At 33.9% G+C, this 24,649-nt stretch overlaps 1 protein-coding gene and 1 non-coding gene across 2 annotated transcripts in view; one reads left to right on the top strand and one right to left on the bottom strand.

Moving 5' to 3' along the window:
* DGKB (diacylglycerol kinase beta) overlaps positions 1 to 24,649 on the top strand; it is a 754,568-nt gene that overhangs the window by 169,782 nt on the left and 560,137 nt on the right. The window contains exons 4-5 of the mRNA XM_049785694.1: positions 438 to 458; positions 10,801 to 10,954. Of these exons, the coding sequence (XP_049641651.1) occupies positions 438 to 458; positions 10,801 to 10,954 (175 nt within the window). The remainder of the gene's footprint in view (positions 1 to 437; positions 459 to 10,800; positions 10,955 to 24,649) is intronic.
* Positions 6,822 to 6,954, bottom strand: LOC126026352 (small nucleolar RNA SNORA51). Its single transcript, XR_007501645.1, has one exon. It is a non-coding gene; the product is annotated as a small nucleolar RNA SNORA51 (small nucleolar RNA).

Below are 24,649 nucleotides of genomic sequence, written 5' to 3'. Positions count from 1 at the left end.
TCATAATCTAGATATACCATTTTATCTATAAATATAATCTAAATCATGAATCTCTGAAAATATTTTAGTGGCAAAAGACCCTGACCTTTTATGGAGAATGTATAGCAAGCCTTTATTTGTCAATGAGTTTCACATTTTTCTGTGCACAGTCAGGAAGTCTTTGAGTTATTAGTAAAATGCTGCTTGCTCCTTTTTCTTTATATTACCTTGATATCTGTTTTCTTATTTCTATCTGTAGAGGCCAAAATATGCATTTCTGTCAATTTCCCTTTAGATATTAATGCTTTGTTTTGAATTAAAATTTTCAGACTCTTGAACCTAAAGTTAATGTAAAAATATCTGTTAATGTGATCTTTGTTCAACTGTAAAATATATGAGATAACAAGTATGAATTATTTTCCATTAACATGTGTATTCTTTCTTTCCTGCATGCATAGAAACAAGACATTCTTAACCAAGTAAGATATTTTTCTTTCTATTAAAATCTATCATTTCTTTCTTTATCCTATGATCATGAGCTATTTATTTCTCAATTAAAATTACAGTAAGTTTCATATAATTTGCAAGACTAGCTGTATTTCTCGTTAATGTATAGTCAACTAAAATTTTGTTCAGATGTTTTCAAATGCTGTAACTTATAGTTAATTTGATATTCCTAATAAAATTCAAGATGGTGTTACTGAGTTTTTATACCTGGGAATTAAAACATCTAACTTCAATTATATATAATGATGTCCAAATGAAATGATTTATAAATTTTAAAATTTATTATTTTTAATAGAGGGTATTTAAATTTCATTTAAATAAAATTGTTCATAAATTTCCATTCTTATTTTTATTAGTACTTGTATAATGAGGAGGGTAAATGTATCTTAAAAGATACTGAATATTTATATATTCTTGAAAATACATACTTGAAAATATACACTGGTTTCTTTAGCTATTTTGTCCTAGTAAAATCCATTTGGTGTATTATTGGTGTAGGTAGGTGGGCAAACATCGATATTTCTATTACACTTCGGATTTTTGTACATGAGATAACACAACAATACCATTGTTTTCCATTGAGCAATAACGGATTTATGCTACCAGACTCTTGTCCACAAGTTCTTCTGTAATTTCATGCCCAACATGACATAGATGTTTTGCATCATGTATTTTTATCTTAAGAAACAACTTTTGAGAAAATGCTTTTTGTAGTTAAGGTCCATGTTTTCAGACCATGTTCATTCAGAAATATTTGTTGATCAACTACGAATATTTGTTTCTGGAAAAATAGAGACTGGTGGATACATACTTGGATATCATTCTGAGGCTTAACTTTCTCAGGATCAAAACAATGAGGTCTTTTCTCTTTATCATCTGTGTTCTGTAAGCAATTGTTAGTGAGTTGTTCCCATTGCAGATTACAAAGAATAGGAAAATGAAGGGAAAAAGTATGAGGCCATGCAAATTTATAACTCATTCTGTGTTCTTTCTATTAAGGCTCTGTGAGTCTTTGGAGTTTTCTTTTATCAGTAGGCAATGCTGGGCCCTCCTCTGAGAAGTAATCGTTTTTAATATAATAATAACTTATTTAAGCAGCATATTACAAACATAAGTAGTTGGGTTTCAGTCATAATAAGACACCCCTCTCGGGGGCCGGAGAGATAGCACAGCGGTGTTTGCCTTGCAAGCAGCCGATCCAGGTCCAAAGGTGGTTGGTTCGAATCCCGGTGTCCCATATGGTCCCCTATGCCAGCCAGGAGCTATTTCTGAGAAGATAGCCAGGAGTAACCCCTGAGTGCTGCCGGGTGTGGTCCAAAAACAAACAAAAAACAATAAATAAATAAATGAAACACCCCTCTCACTAGCAATGGCCCTATACTCCTCCCCCAGATTTCTGCCTGTATTTAAGAAAGGTATTCTACTTGAGAAGTAAGTTCATTCCTGAATGAGGCCATCCTTATTCTGCATTTGGTTCTCTGTACTCTAATTTCTGAATTTCTGTTACTGACCAGGTCTTCTTGTTTTGTTTTGTTTCATTTAGTTTTTGTTTTGGGGCCACACCCAGTGACACTCAGGGCTTATTCCTGGCTATTCACTCAGAAATCGCTCCTGGCTAGGGGGACCATATGGGAAGCCGGGGATCTAATCAGGTCTGTCCTGGGTCAACTGTGTGAAAGGCAAATGCCCTAAAGCTGTGCTATACTCAGATTAGTGAATTGATTCAGTCCTGAGTATTCTCAATCTAAGAATTTCCACTCTGTAGTATAGATACATGGCATAAGGTCTTGCAAGGATATTGTTAGTGATACAATTTTTAGCAATGTTTTCAACATTATTCATTATAAACCTTAATTTTATTTCAAGAGTCAAAGTCAATCTCAATGACAAAAACCTGGAAAAAATAAAAGAGAAAACATTTCAGGAGTTTTACTGAATGGATTTCAGATTTTGCACACGCGACTCTTTTGCTATTGAATTATGTCACCTAGACCCATTTTCTTCAGTGACAAAATTGACTGTTGATCTTGCTGATAAAAAGATTAGGTTCTAGGGGCCGAAGTGATGGTGCATATGTAGGGTGTCTGCCTTGCACACGGCTGACCCAGGAGGGACTGTGGTTCGATCCCCGGGCATCCCATATGGTCCTCCAGGCAAGAAGCTATTTCTGAGCACATAGTCAGGACTAACCCCTGAGCATCACTGGGTGTGGCCCCAAAACAAAAATACATAAATAAAGTTTTGGTTCTAATGGTGTTTATGTCTGACCCAAGGTGTTGAGTTTTTGTTTTGAAGTAGTGATAATGGCCAGTATTTTAGCAACTGAAATGATTTGACAGAAAAATTTATGGCTGTGAATGAGAGTTAAAACTGAGATTCTAGGCCCTGAGAGATAGCACAGCAGCGCTTGCCTTGCAAGCGGCCGATCCAGAACGTAAGGTGGTTGGTTTGAATCCCGGTGTCCCATATGGTCCCCCGTGCCTGCCAGGAGCTATTTCTGAGCAGACAGCCAGGAGTAACCCCTGCGTACTGCCGGGTGTGACCCAAAAACCAAAAACCAAAAAAAAAAAAAAAAAACCACAAAAAAAAATCCCCCTGAGATTCTAACATAAACCTCCATTAATTCTCTATTCCTGATTTTCTCAATTTGGCTTTCCTCCTCAGAAAAGTAAAGTAGAACTATAAAGATTTTTCAAATATAAAATAATTTATTTTGACCCTCTGATGCAAATAGTAACATGCTTTAGATTTGCCTTTTTTTTTTTTTTTTGGCCAAACTGGTGCCATCCAGAATCCTACACTGCTATTACATGGTTATATCTGCTGTCTTTATTTCCACTCCCACAACTGCATAAATCTCAGGACATTTACTTAGCAGGGAATAAAAGGAACATTTTAGCCAGCATATCATACCGCTTCTCTTCTCTCTGACTAAGAGCACAATTTCAATCAGAATCCGTAGTTATCAAATCTATGACCATAGTTTTGGCAACACAACACCAAAATAAATGAAATAAATGACAAAATTACAACAAAATTGATAGTAAAATCCCACAACAATTCTGTTAATTTGCCTGATATTGACTATGTATCAATCATTTTTGAAACATATAGTACCTTTATTTCAATATATGACTTTTTCTAGCCTCATTTTGAGAGAATTGCTCTTTCATACAGCGGAATAATGTTCAACAATTAAAGTAAATAGAATGATGCTAATGACAATAATTACTTGCATCAAATCATACTTAAATAAATACAAGGGGCCAGAGCACTGGTGCAAGCCTTAATGCGTCTACCTTGCAGGAGTTAGCCTAGGACGGACCATGGTTTGATCTCCTGGTGTCCCATATGGTCCCTTAAGTCAGGAACGATTTCTGAGTGCATACCCCAGGAATAAACCCTGAGCGTTACCGGGTGTGACCAGAAAAACTAAATAAATAAATAAAAAATAAATGAGTATCTTCTTGCCAGCATTTATATATTCCATTAACGTTCAAAAATTATACACAATTATACACAATACTTCAAAATATACACTATTTCATTAACATAAAACATTTATGAAATACAAACATAAAGGAGTTGTTTTTTTAAGAATGAAACATTTCCCACATCTCACCCTGAATTGAGAGCTTAAAATTTTGACACTGTCAAAAGTTTTGATAATTATTTCTCCTTTAAAATCTATATAAACTTGGGGCCAGAGCGGTGGCGAAAGCTGAAGAATGTCTGTGTTGCAAGCACAAGCCTAGGACGGACCGCAGTTAGATCCCCTGGCGTCAAATATGGTCTCCCAAGCCAAGAGCTATTTCTGAGGGAAAATCCAGGAGTAACCCTGAGAGTCACCAGTTGTGGCCAAAAACCAAAAGTAAATAAATAAATAAATAGTTACATGAATTCTAAAATAAAAATTCCAGATATATAAAGCTAGTTATACAATAGTTTACATTTGCACTCTATATAAAGTTTTAAAATCAATCTTAAATATATTTGGAAAATAAATTAGTTATCTTTAATCACTTTAATAATAGACATTAAAATTTTGTACTTAAATATTCAATATGATTTTTATGTTACTTTATAAAATAGATTAAATGATCTAACTAGTAGTTAAAACTCTCTTTTCTTTTGCCTTATATCTTCCCTCATATATCCAAGAAGTACCTTCAATGCTGGTAGTCAAGGAATTCACTTACTTACTTTTAAATTCCAGTAAGTACTCAATTAATGCTTGTTGGTTCATGTATCAATATCAAATCTTTGTCCATAGTTTTAATCTGTGATGTTTCCTTGACTTAACCTAAGGTCATTTGCCTATTGACTTTTTTCCTTAACTTTGCATCAAAATGTGAAAATTGATCATCAAATACCTTTTGTCTAATAAAAGCAGTATTAATTCTATACTTTGACCATGTTTTAATGAGAGTGATTATGGGATATTCTGCTTGAAATCTACTAGGCCATCTTCTCTTATTTCAAATATTGATGGTCTAATTTCCTACATTATTTTCACTATCTTCAGTTCACATATCTCCCTAAATGATATCTTTGACATTTCTCATTCTACACTAATTATTTATTTTCTCATTTTGATTGGCTTCTGTAGGCATTCCTCTATAATGGAAATATTCTTTGGGCTGGACAAAAAAGTTAGGGTCCTTTTCTTAGATGTAGTCAATCTGAGTTTTGATGCCCAGCATCCCATATGATCCCCTAAACCCCGAAAGCAGTGATCCCTGAGTAAGAGCTAGGAACATATTTTGAGCACTTCCTGGCATGGCCTCACCAAAATAATAAAATTGGATCATTCTTGTATCTCTGCAAAATCAAATTAGTCTTCCTTAAATAGAGATGTGATGAAGGTTTTCTGTGAGAAAATTCTCTTTCCTGAGACTCCCAAGAAATGACAGAATTGTGGGATTTATTTTCATCTATTTTGAATTAATTGGATGAATACTAGTGTTATTTTTTAGCATTAACAGGAATTATAAAACAAAGAAAGCAGATGGTCAGATATAATAATGAAAAACATATAGAAATGTGTTTTGCATTGGTGCCAATTTGGCAGTAACATCTCAGCATCCTCAGTTTGTGTTCTTTGTAGATTCTCTGGTATCTTCTTAAGTAGTATGTGTTTTTTTTTTGTTTTGTTTTGTTTTGTTTTGTTTTTGAATCACACCCGGCAGTGCTCATGGGTTACTCCTGGCTCCATGCTCAGAAATTGCTCCTGGCACACATGGGGGACCATATGGGATGCCGGAATTCGAAACGATGACCTTCTGCATGAAAGGAAAATGCTATCTCTCCGGCCCATGTTTTTTTAACAAAATAATTCAAAGCTGTTTAAAAATTAAAAATTAAAAAGTTAAAAATTAAATGTTAGTGCTTCTCTGGATGTGAATTCGCAGCCAATTTGATTTTTAAAGCTTCATTTAATTAATTTTGACATAATTTATTGTGTCTATGGTTAGACAATCTCATTTTGTTTTTAAAGTTCACAATCTTCAAAACAATTTCTAATACTATTCAATGGCAGTTAGAAAAATAGATCCTTACATATGTAGTTTTTTAAAATCATGACATTCATAATTAGATTGAGGAAATTAATCATTTTAAGATATGTTATTTATTTTGGAGAACATGATCTTCTCCAAGAAATGAGAGAAACTTGAGCCCCTATAATAGTACAATGAGTAAGACATGTTTTTTTTACACACTGTGTTTAATATCCAGCAATACAAATGGTTTGCTGCCAGAAGGGAACCCTGAGCACAGAATCAGGAGTAATCCCTAAACACTGCTTTGTCTGTTTCAACTATGTCATTTCTCCACCATTTAAAAAATATTAAAGAAGTGAAAGGTCCAGCTTATCATTTATGAGACCAATGAATCATTAAAAACATCTTCCATGAATTAGAAACACTAATGTAGGGGGCTGGGGAGGTGGCGCTAGAGGCAAGGTGTCTGCCTTGCAAGCCCTAGCTAAGGAAGGACCGCAGTTCCATCCCCGGCATCCCATAAGGTCCCCCCAAGCCAGGGGTAATTTCTGAGCACTTAGCCAGGAGTAACCCCTGAGCATCAATCGGGTATGCCCCCCTCAAAAAAAAAAAAAGAAACACTAATGTAGATAGTGTGAATCTTACCAGATGTTTGGACATTGCATAATTGCAGGTCATGCAGGAAATGTAAGAGAATACAGTTTGCTTTTAGCAACACTCCAAAGAATTTAGATGTAGAGGTCTGTCTCATCAATACGATTTCAGTAATAAAGAGTTTGACATTATATCATAAAAATATCGTTAAGACCCTAGGCCATACTTATTTTATTCTATTTTTGTCCCCCAATTCACAATACAGACCAGGTAAAGGGCCTGTGTTGAGGTATATATGGGGTGCATTTACTGTACCTTCTCTTTCTATACAGTCAGTGTAAAGAACACAGCCCGTGGTAAGAATTGGGAGGCCTCATCTTTTCTTTTCTTTTTTTTTTTGATTTTTAAATATATATAAATATATATAAAAATCCTTCACCAGTGCAATATTCCCATGACTAATATCCCAAGACTATAAAGACTACATATACATATTTTAAAAAAAAATATATATATATATAAAATCCTTCACCAGTGCAAAATTCCCATGACCAATATCCTGACTATTAAAACTATATCTTAAGACTATAAAAGGCTATAGTTTAAGTAAGATCATTAGTTTTATTATACCTAAAAGCAGTGATTTGTCAGTGTTTGTCAGAAAATCATAGAAAAATAGTTGTTCATATACAAAACTTGAGCTTTGGATTTGGAAATTGCAGTGAATTTTCTACTTTTGTGCACAAAGCAAAGGAAGGGCACTTTAAGAACAGAATTCAATCTAATTCTCATAACAAGAACTTCCTGTATTTTGTATTTTACATGGTTTTTGTTGACAGTTTGCATTGTATGTGTGTGTTTAATAGATTTATAATGATATTTAGGAAGAAACTCTGAATAGATTATTTTATTTGGAGTAAATTCAGGCTTTGAGCCCTCATTCTATTGCTTACTGAGCAAACATTTAGAAAGTCCTGAGAACCAAAAATGAAATCGAATAGTGACAACCCCTTTGTTTAAAGAGAAACATGAACTTGTGATGTTATGGTTTTTTTCATTATCATGGGTAGTTACATCAACTAGCATAATTAGTAAAGGTCTAGTAATAATTATATAAAGCTCTATAAAGGTGACCTTTCTGGGACATGACAAAATTCTTCTTTGAAAGGGTGAAGTTTCTTGCTAGAGTGGCACTACTAGTATATGAAACAAAATGGTTTTACTCTGATTTGTTTTGATTTTTGGGGAGTGATTGTGTGTTGTTTTCCTATGCATTCATATTTATCTCTGCTTGGAATGCCTTTCAAATCTAATCATAGGGCTTGTAGTGATAGTACAAGGATTATTATAGTGCTTTACTTCTTGAATGTGACCAATCTACATTCAGTCTCTGGCAGAGCATTATTTCCCCTTCCATGAATCACTTCTGATCATAGAACTTAGAATATCCTCCAAGCACAGCTAGGTATAACCCCCAAAGAAAATAAAAGGACATAATCATATATCAATAATCTCCCCTAAACTTTTCTTAAAAGATTGCTGAATCTTTCAGCAAACTTTTGCTTCAATTTTATTTTATTTTATTTTTTTATTTTGGTGTTTGGGCCACACCCAATGATGCTCAGGGGTTATCTCTGTCTCTGTGCTCAGAAATAACTCTTGGCAGCCTCCCAGGACTATATGGGATACCAGGGATCTAACTCGGGTCTGTCCCAGGTCATCTGAATGCAAGGCAGAGATACCCTACCACTATGTTATCACTCCAGCCCTTTTGCTCTGATTTTAATATTATCATTTGGAAAGAATTTATGTCAATAACATAAATTGTTTAATTGACATATTAACATTTAAGGTAGCCAAGTCCCTTGAACTGCTTATTGCCCTACAAATGCTGTCACTCCAATAGCTCAGTTTTACTGCTTTCACAAAACTTTCTGCAGACTCCAAGCCACCAACAAACTCCAAGTACGCTGGTTTTATGAGTGACATCTCCAGAATGGTTTATAGACAGACAGAATCACTTATTACTGCCTCCCTCATAATTTCAGAAACCCCAGAAATCCACATTTTAACCTTGACCCAGTGCCTCCACTAGCAGCTAACTCTCAAAAGAGATGCAATTCTCAAGGAATAATCATGAAACATTTTTTATATACTAAGAGGCCCGAGTTGATTTTTAATTTTATGCTTATTTGCAAGGGATTTGACAATATTATTTGTTGGAAAATGTAATTCTTCTGTTATGATTAATTCCTATTCAGTTACATTTTCTGATTTTAATACTTTTCACCTACTTAGTTTATTTCTGTTTCCGAAGAAATATTTATACATTTTTCTTCGATAAGTGGAAGTTTAAATAAAGCCCCATATAATGCAATACATTTGCCGTTGACCCAGAGTTCCTATAAATTTGTCCTCAAATTCCATATAGGACTCACATTCTGGCATCTTCTTTTTATTTGTTGCCAGAAAATAAGCTTTCTATTGGTTCTTCTGAAGAAACCAAATCTTTATCTTCAGATTATTTAGGAAATTTCCAAAATCATTTTACTGAGTGAACATGCAAATTCTCAATGAAGTGGCAATTTTATTCAAATAAGTACCCACACTTTTCTAGCGTGAGTAATGGAATATGATTAGAAACAGATAAGTGGATAAAGATATTATGGTGCATGTATACAAAGGAGTATGACAAAGATGGTAGGAAAAATTAAATAATAAAATTTGCTTATACATGAATGGATATGAATATTATGCAGAATTAAATGAGTCAGAGGGAGAAGAATTCTATATGGAATGAGAGCACTCATTTGTGGGGTAGTAAAAACATTTTAATATGTTATCAATAACCAAAGACAATAGAGACAAGGGCCAGAAGAACTAATTCATGGTATGAAGCTTGCCACAAAAAAAGGGTCAAGAATAAGTTAGGGCAGTGAAGGACAACTACACCAATGATAGATGGAAATGATCACTCTAGACAAGAACGGGGTGCTAAAAGGAGGTAAAGTGATGTACATGGTACTCCTTTAGTAAGAATATTGCAAATCACAGTGCCTAAGAGAAAAAGAAAGAGAGATATAGAGAGACATATTTGACAGAGAAGTAGGTTGAACATTGTTAGAAGGGATACTGGGGACATTGATGATGGGAATTATGGATGGGTGAATGGAAAGGGTGTTGGGATATGTATGACAAAAACTAAATCTTGAATAAATTTTCATTGTGGGGGCCATAGTGGTTGTATAGTGGTAGGCGTTTGCCTTGCACGCAGCTGACCCAGGACAGACGCTGGTTCGGTCCCCAGCATTACATATGGTCCCCAGAGCCAGGAGTCATTTCTGAGAGCAGAGGCAGGAGTTGTAACCCCTGAGAGCTGCTCGGTGTGACCCAAAAATCAAAAATAAAAAATTTAATTGTGTATACCTACAGTTATTCAATTAAAATTATTTACATAAAGCTCTTGAACTAGTTCTGTTTTGAACATCAGCATAGCTCTTTTTATACTTCACTTTGCAATTTTTTTTTTTTTTTGGTTTTTGGGCCACATCCATTGACACTCAGGGGTTACTCCTGGCTATGTACTCAGAAATGGCTTTTGGCTTGAGGGACCATATGGGATGCTGGGGTATGGAATCATGGTCCATCATAGGCTAAAGCATGCAAGACAAATGCCCTACTGTCTGTGCCACAACTTTGGCCCATCACTTTGCAATTTATTTTAATATATTGTATTCATTGAAATTGTAAATGAACCACTTTTTTGAAAATAGAAACAATGTATTAAAACATTTTAATAGAAGTGACAAGAAAAAGAAACAAGATAGCTTTCTATATTTGTAACAACGCTATAACACGATTTTTCTAATAACTCAATTGCCCAATTATTATAACATGAGCACTAGGGATATTATGAGAGTATATTATGCCCAGTTTGTGGAGGAGAAACCAACTATGAACAAGTAATAGCTATAGAGTCATGCACTGACTTGTACTTGCCATAGGCTTGTCTGATTACAAATCCCTCCTTTTTATTCAATGTCAATATAGACAAGGCCTCACTCTGCACACCCAATGATATCTTGAAGGACTTCTTAAATATTCATTTACCGTCTTTAGATTTGGGCAAAAAAAAAGTGAGATTATTTCTAATGATAATGACTTTGATCATGCCGTGCCATATTCAAATTACATCTTAAAACTGTATTTTTTTTCTCAGACAATAGATTTTGAAGGCTTCAAGCTATTTATGAAGACATTCCTTGAAGCTGACCTTCCTGATGATTTCACAGCTCACCTTTTCATGTCATTTAGCAACAAGTTTCCTCATGCTAGTCCCATGGTAAAGACTAAACCTGCTCTCCTTTCAGGTGGTAAGTTTAAAATACTCACTTTGTAATATATATATATATATAATATATATATACACATACATACATACATACATAGAACAAATTTAAGAGAATAAAGGTGTTAACTTCTTGAGAAGAGCTGATTTGGTGTAAAATTGCTTGTAATTATATATATTATATATACATACATACATATATATATATTATATATACATACATACATAGAACAAATTTAAGAGAATAAAGGTGTTAACTTCTTGAGAAGAGCTGATTTGGTGTAAAATTGTTTGTAATTATATATATTATATATATACATACATACATATATATTATATATACATACATACATACATACATAGAACAAATTTAAGAGAATAAAGGTGTTAACTTCTTGAGAAGAGCTGATTTGGTGTAAAATTGCTTGTAATTATATTATATATATATTATACATACATACATATATACATACATACATACATACATACATACATACATACATAAAACAAATTTAAGAGAATAAAGGTGTTAACTTCTTGAGAAGAGCTGATTTGGTGTAAAATTTGCTTGTAATAAGATCCAAACATGATGTAAGTGAGAGAACTGAGCCTCACAATTGAGTTGAGGGTGTAGGGGAAAAGGAAGGTGTTCTTGGAGAAGGGAAATAAGTATGCTAGTGATACAGGGTGATTTTATGTTCATAAGAAGCCACTAGTTGGATTATAAATCCAAAAAATAAGAAATAAAAAGCATTGATTATGGAACAAAGATTATATTTAAAAGAAAGCCAATATAATGACATAAAAAGATTAGAAAAATACTTGATTCATATCTAGCATTTTCATTTGTTGTAGAAATTTGTTTAGATAATTTTGTTTTTGTTGTTTTGGGGCCACATCAGAGGTACTCAAGGTTTACTCATGATATTGTGCTCTGGGGTTATAAATCAGGCCTGTGATCCAAGCTCTATTGATAATGCGTAAGGCAAGCATCCAATCCACTATACTATATCCCCATCCCCTAGCTATGACATACGGAGAATAAATCTTAAATCAATAGATAAATATAGGCAACTTCAGATCTTCAGATATACAAACATAATAAAAAATTTGTGTCTTCAAAACATAGTAAAAGTTGTTCAAATCATCATTATATTTTTCAAATTTAAATTTGTATTATCAGATTAGGGTTGCAGTCTCATAGATTTTTGATGAAGTTTCTAAGTCTTTAAAGATAGATAGATTTTGTAAATGCAGAATGCCTAAAGACATGATATTAATTGTGTTATATCATCACATAAGAAAAACGAATCTGAAATATTCTTGTTTTACCCGATATAATTCAATATAGGAGATTGGTTTATGTTGGCTGGATAAAATGACAATTGGGAAAAGGAGCTCATGCTAAATTGGAAACACAAGAAGGATATGACACGACTTTGTTGGAACAATCCTAACCCTAAAGCACCGAGGAAGACTATGTTTTAGCTGAAATGAAGAATTCTGAGCAAAGGGTTCTGATTGGAAGAGCAGTATTTAGTATTTAGTATTAGAGATACTTCCTGGCTGCCTTTGGTCTCTGAAAAACTGAAGACGGGGAGTGGTGAGAGAGGACAGCCTTGTCTTGAGCTCCCATTCGACCCAGCTATTCCACTCCTAGGGATATACCCTAGGAGCACAAGAATACAATACAAAAACCCCTTCTTCACACCTATATTTATTGCAGCACTATTCACAATAGCCAGGCTCTGGAAACAACCAAGATGCCCTTCAACAGACGAATGGCTAAAGAAACTCTGGTACATATACACAATGGAATATTATGCAGCCGTCAGGAGAGATGAAGTCATGAAATTTTCCTATACATGGATGTACATGGAATCTATCATGCTCAGTGAAATAAGTCAGAGGGAGAGAGAGAGACGCAGAATAGTCTCACTCATCTATGGATTTTAAGAAAAATAAAAGTCATTTTTGTAACAATCCTCAGAGACAATTAGAGGAGAGCTGGAACACCAGCTCACTCCATGAAGCTCACCACAAGAGTGGTGAGCACAGTTATAGAAATAACTACACTGAGAACTACCATAATCAAGTGAATGAATGAGGGAACTGGAAAGCCTGTCTGGAGTACAGGTGGGGGTGGGGTGGGATGGAGGGAGATTTGGGACTTTGGTGGTGGGAATGTTGCACTGGTGAAGAGGGGTGATCTTTATATGACTGAAACCTTATCACAATCATTTATGTAATCAAGATATTCAAATAAAGAGAAAAAAATGAAAAAAAAAAGAAAAAACTGAAGACGGGGCCTCTAGTCCTACAATTTAGACCTTTGAAGAACATTCCGTAATTCTGGCTGATATCGCTACAGCAGTTCACTGTGTCTATGTTGATTTTGGAAACAAATCAGATATTGGAACCTCTTACTACTCTGAATGTAGGCTAAATGGATAAATGTTTGACAGATCAAAAAGGAAGAATGACTAGCAGAAAATAGCTCTTTTCTTCCTAATCAAATCTCAATAACGACCTCAGAGAATCTAGCATGGGCCCTATTGACAATAGCAATTTAGATCAATAGCTGCAGTTTTTAAACTCTGAAATCTACCCTGTTTAAGGGTCCTTAAAAAAGATTAAGGAACTTGAAACAGGAAGGAATCACATTGAGCAAAGTTTTTTTTTAATAATTTGTATGAATTTATTATAGAACACTTTCATATTCCAAGTCAAACATTTAAACAGCACACAATTGGAGTTGTCTCACTTCCCTTACCTTAATCCCTTTTTTCCTCATTCTTAGCTATTTCTTCTAATTATAATTTCCATACAATATTTACTTTTACAAATACATCCAAATCCACTATTCTCCATGGCTTTGAAAATCAAAGTTAGTATATACTGCACAATTTTTGATATTTTCTTTGATCCCTAAGAAGGAAGAGAAAAATAATTCACTCAGGGCTGGAATAAGAGTAATGCAGATAAGGCAATACTTTGCAGGTGGCTGACCTCAGTTTGATTCCTGGCATCCTCCATGTTCCACAATCCTGCCAGGATTAATCCCTGAGTGCAGAGCCAAAAAAATTCTTAATGCCTCCAGATATTGCATTTTTTACTCCCCCCAAATATTCACCCAGATTTTCTTCTAAAAGAACTTTTTTTTGGTCTTTGGTCCACACCAGGCAGTCTCAGGGAATTCTCCTGGCTCTGAACTCAGAAATTATTCCTGGGGACCATATGGGATGCCAGGAATCAAACTTGCTTTGGCAGCATGCAAGGCATAATCCCTATCTGCTGTGCTATATCTCCAGTCCCCAAAAGAACCCTTTGCATAGCTGCTGGAATATTATTATTTATCTATTTACCACCTTCATTATGCTTTATTCACAGAGAGATGCCTTAAGTATTCTCAATGATACCTTGAGGAAAATAAAGGCAGGCATTAAAGTCTAGTTACTTAGGTCTAGTTGACTAAGTTACAGACTACCTTGTGGCAACTGTTAGCTTGTTTTTTTGTAAGGAAACTTCCTAAAGTTTCTCTTTGCACAGGTGTTGATCAATAAAGCACTGCTATGTATATTCTACACACTAAACTCCATCTCAGGTTCTCTTTTCAAAATAGAATTGTAATATATAGCAAACGAAAATATACACTGTCCAATTTATAAATTAAGATTTTAGATTAGCAATAACTTTCCTTTTAGTATAAGTTTGTCCCCTTAAATATTTGTGACATGTTTAAACATATTCTAAGAAGTACAACATTCACCTAATGAGATGTATCATCTATAATCATTCTGAATTGTGCATGGCATTTTTAAAATTTCTTTTGGTAACTTAGAGTATGTTGCTCTATCCCCCCTCTTTTTTACACTTTGCTAATACAATATAAATAAATAACTTTGGCAGATTTAATTTTTACTGTAACAATGTATTTTGGGGTACATTCATGGAATCTGAATTGACCAATTAAATGCAAATGTCAGTAGAATTTGGTCAGACATTGTCAATCTCCCTTATAACGGTCTTAAAATATGGTATAATAAAAAGAAAATTAAGATTGCTAATAAGGCTTTATTTGGTATCATGCATTTTTGGATAGTTTTTACTAATTTGCCTGATTTTATTTTGAATAGAGTGAATATCTAAGATTATTACTCTAATTTTTAATGTGTATAAACTACCATTTTAATTAATTTTATTAATACCTTTATTTAAACACCTTGATTACAAATATGATTGTAGTTGGGTTTCAGTCATGTAAAGAACACCCTCCTTCACCAGTGCAATATTCCCATCATCGATGTCCCAAAGTTCCCTCCTCCCCATCCCACCCACACCTGTATTGAGACAGGCTTTCTACTTCCCTCATTCATTCCCATTGTTATGATAGTTTTCAGTGTAATTATTTCTCTAACTGCACTCACCACTCTGTGGTGAGCTCATGTCTTGAGCTGGACCTTCCAGCCCTCCTCTTTTTGTCTCTGAAGATATTGCAAAAATGTCTTTCATTTTTCTTAAAACCCATAGATGAGGAGGACTATTCTGTGTCTATCTCTCTCCCTCTGACTTATTAACTCAGCATAATAGATTCCATGTACATCCTTGTATAGAAATTTTCATGACTTCATCTCTCCTGATGTGTATATGTACACCAGTTTCTTTAGCCACTCATTTGTTGAAGGGCATCTTGGTTGTTTCCAGAGTCTGGCTATTGTAAATAGTGCTGCAATGAATAAAGGTATAAGGAAGGGATTTTTGTATTGTATTTTTGTGTTCCTAGGGTATGATCCTACAAGTGGTATAGCTGGATCATATGGGAGCACATTGAGCAAAGTTTGAAGAGAAAATAAAATATTAGATAATCTTATTCATATGAGGTATATGAAAAAATACTGCAATAATTATTCAATTTAAACAAACCCCTAAATTCTGGTCACAGAATTGAAGTTGCTTTTTCAAAGCTTTGTCATCATATTTTAAAATTTAAGTGCTTAATGTATATTCCAGGGACTATGTCTAAAACTGTTGTGATTTTTTCAACTTACCTTTGGCTTTTCTTTCCTACAGTAAAATTTGTTTATATTTTAGAAATCTCTACAATTAAAGGAAGTCAGTGCCAGCAAGAATATGATAGTTATCATTCAGTTGTAATGGTGTATTAAAGCGGAATAATAAGGATATTTCCAAAAACAAAACATTTAAAAAGAAAAAATCTTGGTAATATGAAATATTAAAAATTAATTATTAATTAATTAAAGCTTAATATTTTACTTATAAGTAAAATATTAAGCTTTAATTAAATCACTGAAAAGACTTATCAATTAGTTTGAAGGTGTTATGATTCTATGTATAGCTGTGTTTTATTGTGCTTGTATTTGCTAATGATTTATATGGTATTTTAACAGTAAGTTATTTATTTTTTCAAACATTGTCTTGAAATGGAAGTTCTTTTCATCACTCCCTCAAAAATACAATAATTCTATTGTCTACATATTGTTTTAATTTTGAAGATAGTCCTAATGCCTATAATCTATCATTTGAACTTCAATATTTCTTCACTCATTGGGAATCTGCTTCTCTGAAAATGGCACCCAAATCCTCAACATGAATCAATATTATACTCACATAATTTAGTCCTTTTGACTTGAACATTGAACAAAAATAGGGAGAACTCTTATAAATAGTCATACTACTGTCACTATAAATATTTAACATCCATTTAGCCTGGCATCAACACTTCCTCAACTTAACAAAAAAAAACAACCCTCTTTTGTAAAACTTTTATTCTTGGTAGTAACATATATCAATTAGGTTCCATTTATCAAAACTCCTTTAGTTTATAAAGATCATTTTCCTTATATTTTAAGGTGATTCTTTTTTACATCGCACACAAAAAATATGCAGTCTGGCATAAATGACTTCAATTATTTATAACAAAACCAACACTGTTTCTTCAGCTAATAAAGAAAATGCATTAACTACCTTGCAAAGGAGCTTTCAGCTAAATTCCTCATAAAATATCCAACTATATGTGCCTGAGAGCCAGATCATTACATTTTTCCCAAACCTACCTCTATTGCTCTGATCTCTCTTAGTGGTTGGAGTGATTGATTTAAGTGTCTTTCTGAATCCCAATCAAAAAACTTGAACTCATTCTCCCTTCAATTTTTGCACTCTGATGTTTATTTCATCACAAAATGTTCTCCTATTATTCATTCTAAATTCCCAAACATTCTGTCTGTGTCAATTTGATTCATCTTTATTTTTGTTAGATTCTTTAATTAGCAGGGTTCTCAGTTTAGTTTAACTTGAGCTCTAAAATATTAGCTCTAATACAAAAACAAATTTAGAACACTCCTTGGTTAACAATTTATATTTATTACCATGTGTAATATGTATTTGTTTGTGTTTGAGTTGTGACATGCCATGCATCTCATAAATCTGCATTTATGTCTTTAAATTTATCTCCTTGAGCCATTTACTCCAAGCTCTTCTCAGATCCAACGGTTTACTGTGACATAAGCTTGTTCAATGTATTCATGTCTTTCTTCTTCCTTCCTTCCTTCCTTCCTTCCTTCCTTCCTTCCTTCCTTCCTTCCTTCCTTCCTTCCTTCCTTCCTTCCTTTATTTGCTCTTCCTTCCTTCCTTTATTTGTTCTTCCTTCCTTCCTCCCTTTATTCTTTCTTTCTTTCTTCTTTCTTTCTTCTTTCTTTCTTTCTTTCTTTCTTTCTTTCTTTCTTTCTTTCTTTCTTTCTTTCTTTCTTTCTTTCTTTCTTTCTTTCTTTTCTTTCTTTCTTTCTTTCTTTCTTTCTTTCTTTCTTTCTTTCTTTCTTTCTTTCTTTCTTTCTTTCTTTCTTTCTTTCTTTCTTTCTTTCTTTCTTCTTTCTTTCTTTCTTTCTTTCTTTCTTTCTTTCTTTCTTTCTTTCTTTCTTTCTTTCTTTCTTTCTTTCTTTCTTTCTTTCTTTCTTTCTTTCTTTCTTTCTTTCTCTCTCTCTTTCTTTCTTTCTTTCTTCTTTCTTTCTTCCTTTATTCTTTTCTTCATTCCCTTCTTTCTCTTCCTTCCTTCTTTTCTTCCTTCCTTTCTCTTCCTTTCTTTCTTCCTTCCCTCCTTCCTTTTTCTACCTTCCTTTCTTTCTCTTCCTTTCTTCCCTCCCCATCCTTCCTTTCCCATTCTTTCTTCCTCCTTCCCTTCCTCCCTTCCACCCTTCCTTCCTTCCTCCCTTCCTCTTTTCCTCCCTCCCTCCCTTCCTTCCTTCCTCCCTTCCTCCCTCCCTCCCTCCCTCCCTTCCTTCCTTCCTTCCTCCCTCCCTCCCTCCCTCCCTTCCTTCCTTCCTTCCTTCCTTCCTTCCTTCCTTCCTTCCTTCCTTCCTTCCTTCCTTCCTTCCTTCCTTCCTTCCTTCCTTCCTTCCTTCCTTCCTTCTTTCCTTCCTTCCTTCCTTCCTTCCTTTTCTTTCTTCTTTCATTTTTGGACCACAACCAGCTGCTTCCAGGGATTACTCCTGGCTCTGCACTTAGAAATCAAACTCAGGATCCTCACAGGACTATATGGGATGCCAGGGTTCGAAACTTGGCTAGTCCCAGCTTGGCAGTGTGCAAAACAAATACCCTATCACTGTGCTATCACTCCGGCCCCAATTTTGCTTTCTTGCATGATGTTTCCTCTGCCCTTAATTTTCAGCCTCAGCTAATGTTGTATTATAATGTACAATGCATTGTGAGTTTCATTCCAGAAAAGAGAGATCAGTAAAGTAAGATGTTGGAAGGTGTAAGATAGTACAAACCTAGCTCTCTTTATAAAAGTTACACCACCTGCCTCTCATAGAGGAAATTCTGCATCCTTTTCGGCATCCTTTCATAACAGCTTTACACACATTGTTAGAAAGTTGTTTTTTTCAGTTGAAAGATGTTTCTTTTGTAAAGAATAGAAACTATTTGCAACTAGTAGTAACTGACATTTCTTTTTTCTTTAACTGTGGTAACTTAGATCTGAATGATAGTACAGCAGGTAGGATACTGAATTTGCATAAAGCCATTTTGGTTCAATTTCTGGAATCATGTATTTCCAAGCTCAGCAGGAGTAATTACTGTATGATCCTGGAACTATTCCTTAGTATAGGACCAGGAAAAAAGTTTGAGTACAGCTGACTATGGCCCAAAAACAAACAAAAGTCTTTGGTAAATTAAAATGAATGCAGTATTTTTTTTGAAAAATTTTTTAAATACACTCTACTCTCTCACTCTCTCTATATATATATTTATGTATTTATATTTATATATATTCTAGTCATTAAAATGTCAATGCTAAATAGTAAAATGCAGTTTTATTTAGTATGAGCTTTTGTTATTAATGATCAATTTTAGACATAGCTTAGTATGAGAGTTCTTATATTTTAAAGATTAGTTATTATTATTCATTAAATACTAATTTTAAAGATTAGTATTAGTATTCATTAAATTAGGTCATTCAGATCTATTGCCTATTTAATAGATTTAATAGATTTTCTTAATTTCTATATACATAATTTACTGACATGAGTTATGTAGGAAAACAGAGGATCATTTAGAAGAAATGAAAGCAAAAAAAGAAGCAACAAGGATATTGATTATATTATAACAAAATAAATAACATGATGTATCTGATTGATTTCCAAGCTGAGACTTTTAACCAAAATAAAAATTATTCATATTTAGAAGTAGTACAGACATTGATAGCAGAGGATGAGTAAGAATTTCCAAAGAAGGAACAAGCCTATTTTGACTCACATATATGTATATATTACATACATGTATACAGATACATATATGTGTTACTGTGTATTTAAACTTGCCCTGTTAAGGTACCAATGCATGAGTAATTAAACATTCAGTCTTTTTTAATTAAGATAAGTTTACTATTTACAATAAATTGTATAATATTCAGTTGTCTTGGGATAAATTAGTGATAAAATAAAACTCAAGTATACATATATATCTATCTATATTTATATATCTATATATTCTATAGTATGTCAGTAATAAACATTATTTACTAAAATGAATCAGAAAGGAAAATTGAAAGAAAGCCAGAAACTGACCTGAATCTCAGGTTTCTTGTGATCGATGACATCTGAAAGAAATTTTATAATGCTACTTGTGATGTCTTCAGAGAAGGTGGTATCCATGACATTGGACATTTGGAGTGTAGTCAAGATAGAATTGGGGAAGAAAAAGAAGGAGCAGCGAAAGGCTGAGAGCCAGAAGAGAAGCAGCGAAGAACTGATCGGCAATAAAGCAGATAGCACAAAGCTTAGCAGAGAATCAGATGTGAGAAAATAAATCCATATGGTGGACAGATCCAGGGAATAATAGCAAGCTGACTCTAAGGACACTCTAACTGACTGCTTGTGAATTATTTCTCTGCCACTACTACCCTTCATCAGACCCTGATCAGTCTGTCTGAAGTGTTAGAAACATGGTGCCTGGGACAGCATCACACAACACGTTGACTTTATGCTTTCTATTTTATATTTTATTCTTCAAATACAAGCATGATCAAAGTCATGATAGGAGATTGGAAGTAATGTCAGTTCCCTGAAGTACTGAAACTGTTGGGTTCATGTATTTATCTTAGGTAGAGATACTTTTGAAGTGGCTTAAAATGAGTAACTGATATAGTGGCAATAGAAGTAGTTAAAACACATGATAAAAACTGTTTTCCTCTTGATAATATTTGAATGTTATCCACGACAGAAAAAAATTTAAAAAGAAGTAAAAGAAAAAAAGAAAAAAAGAAAAAAAAAGTAAAATGATTATAATGTCCTAAGCCAAAAATTTATGATACTGCAAGTCATAAGAAGCTCTTATGAAGACAGAATGAAGCTGAAATTGCATCAGGATGAAATGAATATTGAGAATAATGTATATAAGTCTATACATCTATTCCACCCAGAGAACAGTTACTAACCCGCTGATTTGACAATGTTTCACTGGTTTCTTTGGTTAAGCTATAAATCAGCAATACAGTTTAGCCATTTTCATGGTTTCTGTGCAAAAACTTAATCCTAACTTCCTTTTCCTTTTCTGACAGACTGAGAGAAACGATTTCTTTTTGCTCACAAGGAAGTTTATCAAAAGTAGAACAGAAAATGGTACAATGAAAATGAGGTACTTGAACCTTTGGGAAAACATTCTTTTGCCAAATGACCTTACTGAAGATTCTTGCCAAAACACACACTTCATTAACTGCTAAGAAGAAGCTATTAAGTTTATCAGGACTGTCTTGAGAATTTTAAAAGTAGATGTAGGTTTGTGTGTGTTTTTACTGTAAAAGAGTTTGAAAGTTCTGTTGTGTCTACTCAGCTACTTTAGTTTCTACTGTGTGCTAAGCCACAAAGCACTGAAAAAGCACAATGTAAAAACACGGTGAAGTGATTGTGTGAGATAAAGAGATTTTTCACACATAATGATCAATTAAAAGGTTTTGTTGAGTAGGAGAGAAAATGTTTTATGGAGGAAAAATCATTTGCCTTGTATTCTGTGGATTCCGGAACTAACAATGATACTGGAATGTTTTGGGGAGTGATCCTACTAGGAGTAGGCTTTAAGCACTAGAGGCTCTGAGAGCACTTGCTGTGCTCCCCAAAATAAACAATCAAAAGTAAAATGTAATCTTAATATCTAAACTTTGACCACAATTACTGTAGACTATTCTTAACCAAAAATGCCCTAGAGAGGGACAAGTAAATTTCTATCTATAAGTTAGTATTCACTTACATAAATATAATGTTTATAAATATAAATGTTATGTTTCTTTTACTTCTAAAGTAACAACATTGCACTTTTAATGATAATTATTTTAGTTCAGTAATACTGTTTTTTCCTTGCAGTTCTTTGGGTCAGCCCCAGTCCATGCAAATTAAGTTTTCAGTTAATGTACCAGGGGTCCTCAAACTTTTTAAACAGGGGGCCAGTTCACTGTACTTCAGACTGTTGGAGGGTCAGATTATAGTAAAAACAAAAATTATGAACAAATTTCTATGCACACTGCATATATCTTATTTAGAAGTGAAGAAACAAAATGGGAATAAATACAATATGTGGCCTGTGGGCTGTAGTTTGAGGACCATTGATACACTATGCTAGACCCTCCAATAAAGCACTATTTTCCTAAAAGTTTTTCTCTGCCACCAGAAAAACAAAAACAAACACATACAACAATAACCTACAGATTTCAGGTCCATATGAATAAAATCAGTGTGTTCAATGGAAGCTTATTTCAATAACTTTGTAAATCATAATAGTTTAAATAGAAAAAGGAAAGCATTACCTCCAACCTCTCCCCCAGTTAAAAATGGAATATACCAGACTTGCTAATACTGGTTCCTTAATTTTAAAAGCATTTCAAGTTAACTTTTGCTCTTTAAGTTTTTGCTATTTATTCTCAAAAATAAAGTAATTTTTGATTTTTAATCATGTATTTATAGCTTAAGATAGGTTCAGTTTTGAGGGTTGGAGAGATAGCACAGAGGTAGGGTGTTTGCCTTGCATGTAGCTGATCTAGGACAGATGGTGGTTAGAATCCTGGCATCCCATATGGTCACCCGTGCCTGCCAGAAGGAATTTCTGATTGCAGAGTCAGGAGTAACCTCTGAGCACTGCTGGGCATGACCCCCCCCCATAGGTTCATTTTCATGTGCACATGTAAATGTAGGGTTTTTGAGATGTTAAAATAATAACACTTAATAAAAATATTATTTAACTTAAATATGTTTTAACATATATAATAGTGACTAGGAACTTTTCATTTGTTGACCATTTGTTTTGATGTCTAGGATGATACTTCTACAAAATTGGGATTTCTTTTTTATTTGCTTCATGAACTGTTTTATCCCCAATGTCTAGAATCAGGTTTTATACAAATAATATTAGCAGTCATTAGCACGTAAAGCAAGTGTCTATTTGGAAAGGCCAAGCTAATTGTAAGTCACTAGAAATCCCAAGTAAGGCAAAAAAAAAAAATTACCATTTCATTTAGCAGTGAGCTGATAGGGGCCACAGATTTTTCAGTGTGTAGGACAACCTGATTTTCATCCCTTATACCCTATATCATCTATCTTCCATTCACCAGCTGTGTCTGCTAAGTGCAAAGCCAAAAATAAGCACTGAATACTGCCAATTGTGGCCCACCAGAAAACAAACAAAAACATATAAAGGTCTACAAAAGTATGTGATGAATATTCAACATGAAAATGCAAAAATACACATAGTCAAAAGCAAGGTATTTTGAGGGCAGGCTCAAGTGCTGACATGAATGGAAAATGAATTGTTAAAGGTCTTTTCCATAGTTATAATTTCTAATTTCCTCCTGAAGCTTGCAAAATAATCATTGTATGCTCTTTTAGAATTCTTAACCATACCCTTGAAACAAAAATGTATTCATGGTGAGCGTGAGACAGGCTTCTTATTCAGTTGTCTTTTTTTGGGGGGGTGCATGATTTTATTTATTTATTTTAATTTTATTGAATCATTATGATTTATGAAGTCCTTTGTAGTTGGATTTCGGACATAAAATGAATGAGGGCCAACCCTTTCTCCCTTCACAAATGTTCTCCAAGTTCAACCCATAACACTCCCTGACCCTCCTAGACTGTCAATATAACAGATCTATTTTATTTTTTTTTTGTTTTATTTTTTGCTTTGTTTTGGGATGCTGGGATTTGAACCACTGTTTCTACATGCAAGGCAAATGCTTTACCTCCATGCTATCTCTCTGGCCCCATGGTTCATTTTAAGTTTAGAATAATTTTTGCTATTACTACTGCCATTGGCTTGGATAGTTAGTTCTTGGATATTTTGTTCTTATCACACATATAAGTGATTATAAGTATTATCCGGCGTGTAAGATGACTTTTGAAATGAAAAAGTCAACCGAAAATCAGGGGTCGTCTTAAATGCTAAGTATATCGCAAAAAATGTTTTGCTATGCCGCTAAATAAAAATCATTTTGATATTGCCACGAAACAAATTTTCCAACTTGATCCTGCACCAATCACTGCAAGGCTTCTTGAACGACCTCTCTAACTCAGCCAAACCAAGTAAACTTTTTATACATGCAAATTATACAATGTTCTGTATCTGAATCTACACTGTCAAAAGCCTTCTCAGATTGGCCAAAGTCAGAGAGGAAGTCTATTACATATAATGTTTGAACCTTTGCTTATTGTGATTGGCTAACTGTGGTACATACAGTTGCAGCATAGGAACATATTCTGTTTTATACAGTGAATATTGGCCTAAACCTATGTTTTAACTGTCAAATTAGGGGTCGTCTTATATGCCAGAAAATACAGTATTCTGTATTTATCCTTCTCTGGCTATATCTTCATATTCAGTTCTTCTACTTGAGCTGCATAGGACTTAAAAGCATATAATAGCAGCATTCTAGGTCGATTTGTGTACTGTGAATGGATGTGCTACAATACTACTGTTTCTTCAAATGTAAAATGAAGATAATAATTCTACTGTATAATGTTGAGCACAAAATTTATAATGGATTGTGTACATTGTAAGTTCTTCATGAATACCAGCGATAAGCTTTCCCAGAAGTTTCGTTTGCATATGTTAATGATCACATTCAATTCCAGCTCTGTTCCCCAAAAATGTTGCCATACATTCTAAAATGGAACAGCAAAATGTCAGTAGTATCAGACTTTCTAAAGGAACACATACAGAAATGTTG

The sequence above is a fragment of the Suncus etruscus genome, chromosome 13 (genome assembly GCF_024139225.1).
Source record: "Suncus etruscus isolate mSunEtr1 chromosome 13, mSunEtr1.pri.cur, whole genome shotgun sequence".
In the NCBI taxonomy this organism is placed as follows: domain Eukaryota; kingdom Metazoa; phylum Chordata; class Mammalia; order Eulipotyphla; family Soricidae; genus Suncus; species Suncus etruscus.
Note: the sequence above shows the minus strand (reverse complement) of the source record. Positions and strands in the feature narration are given on the sequence as shown.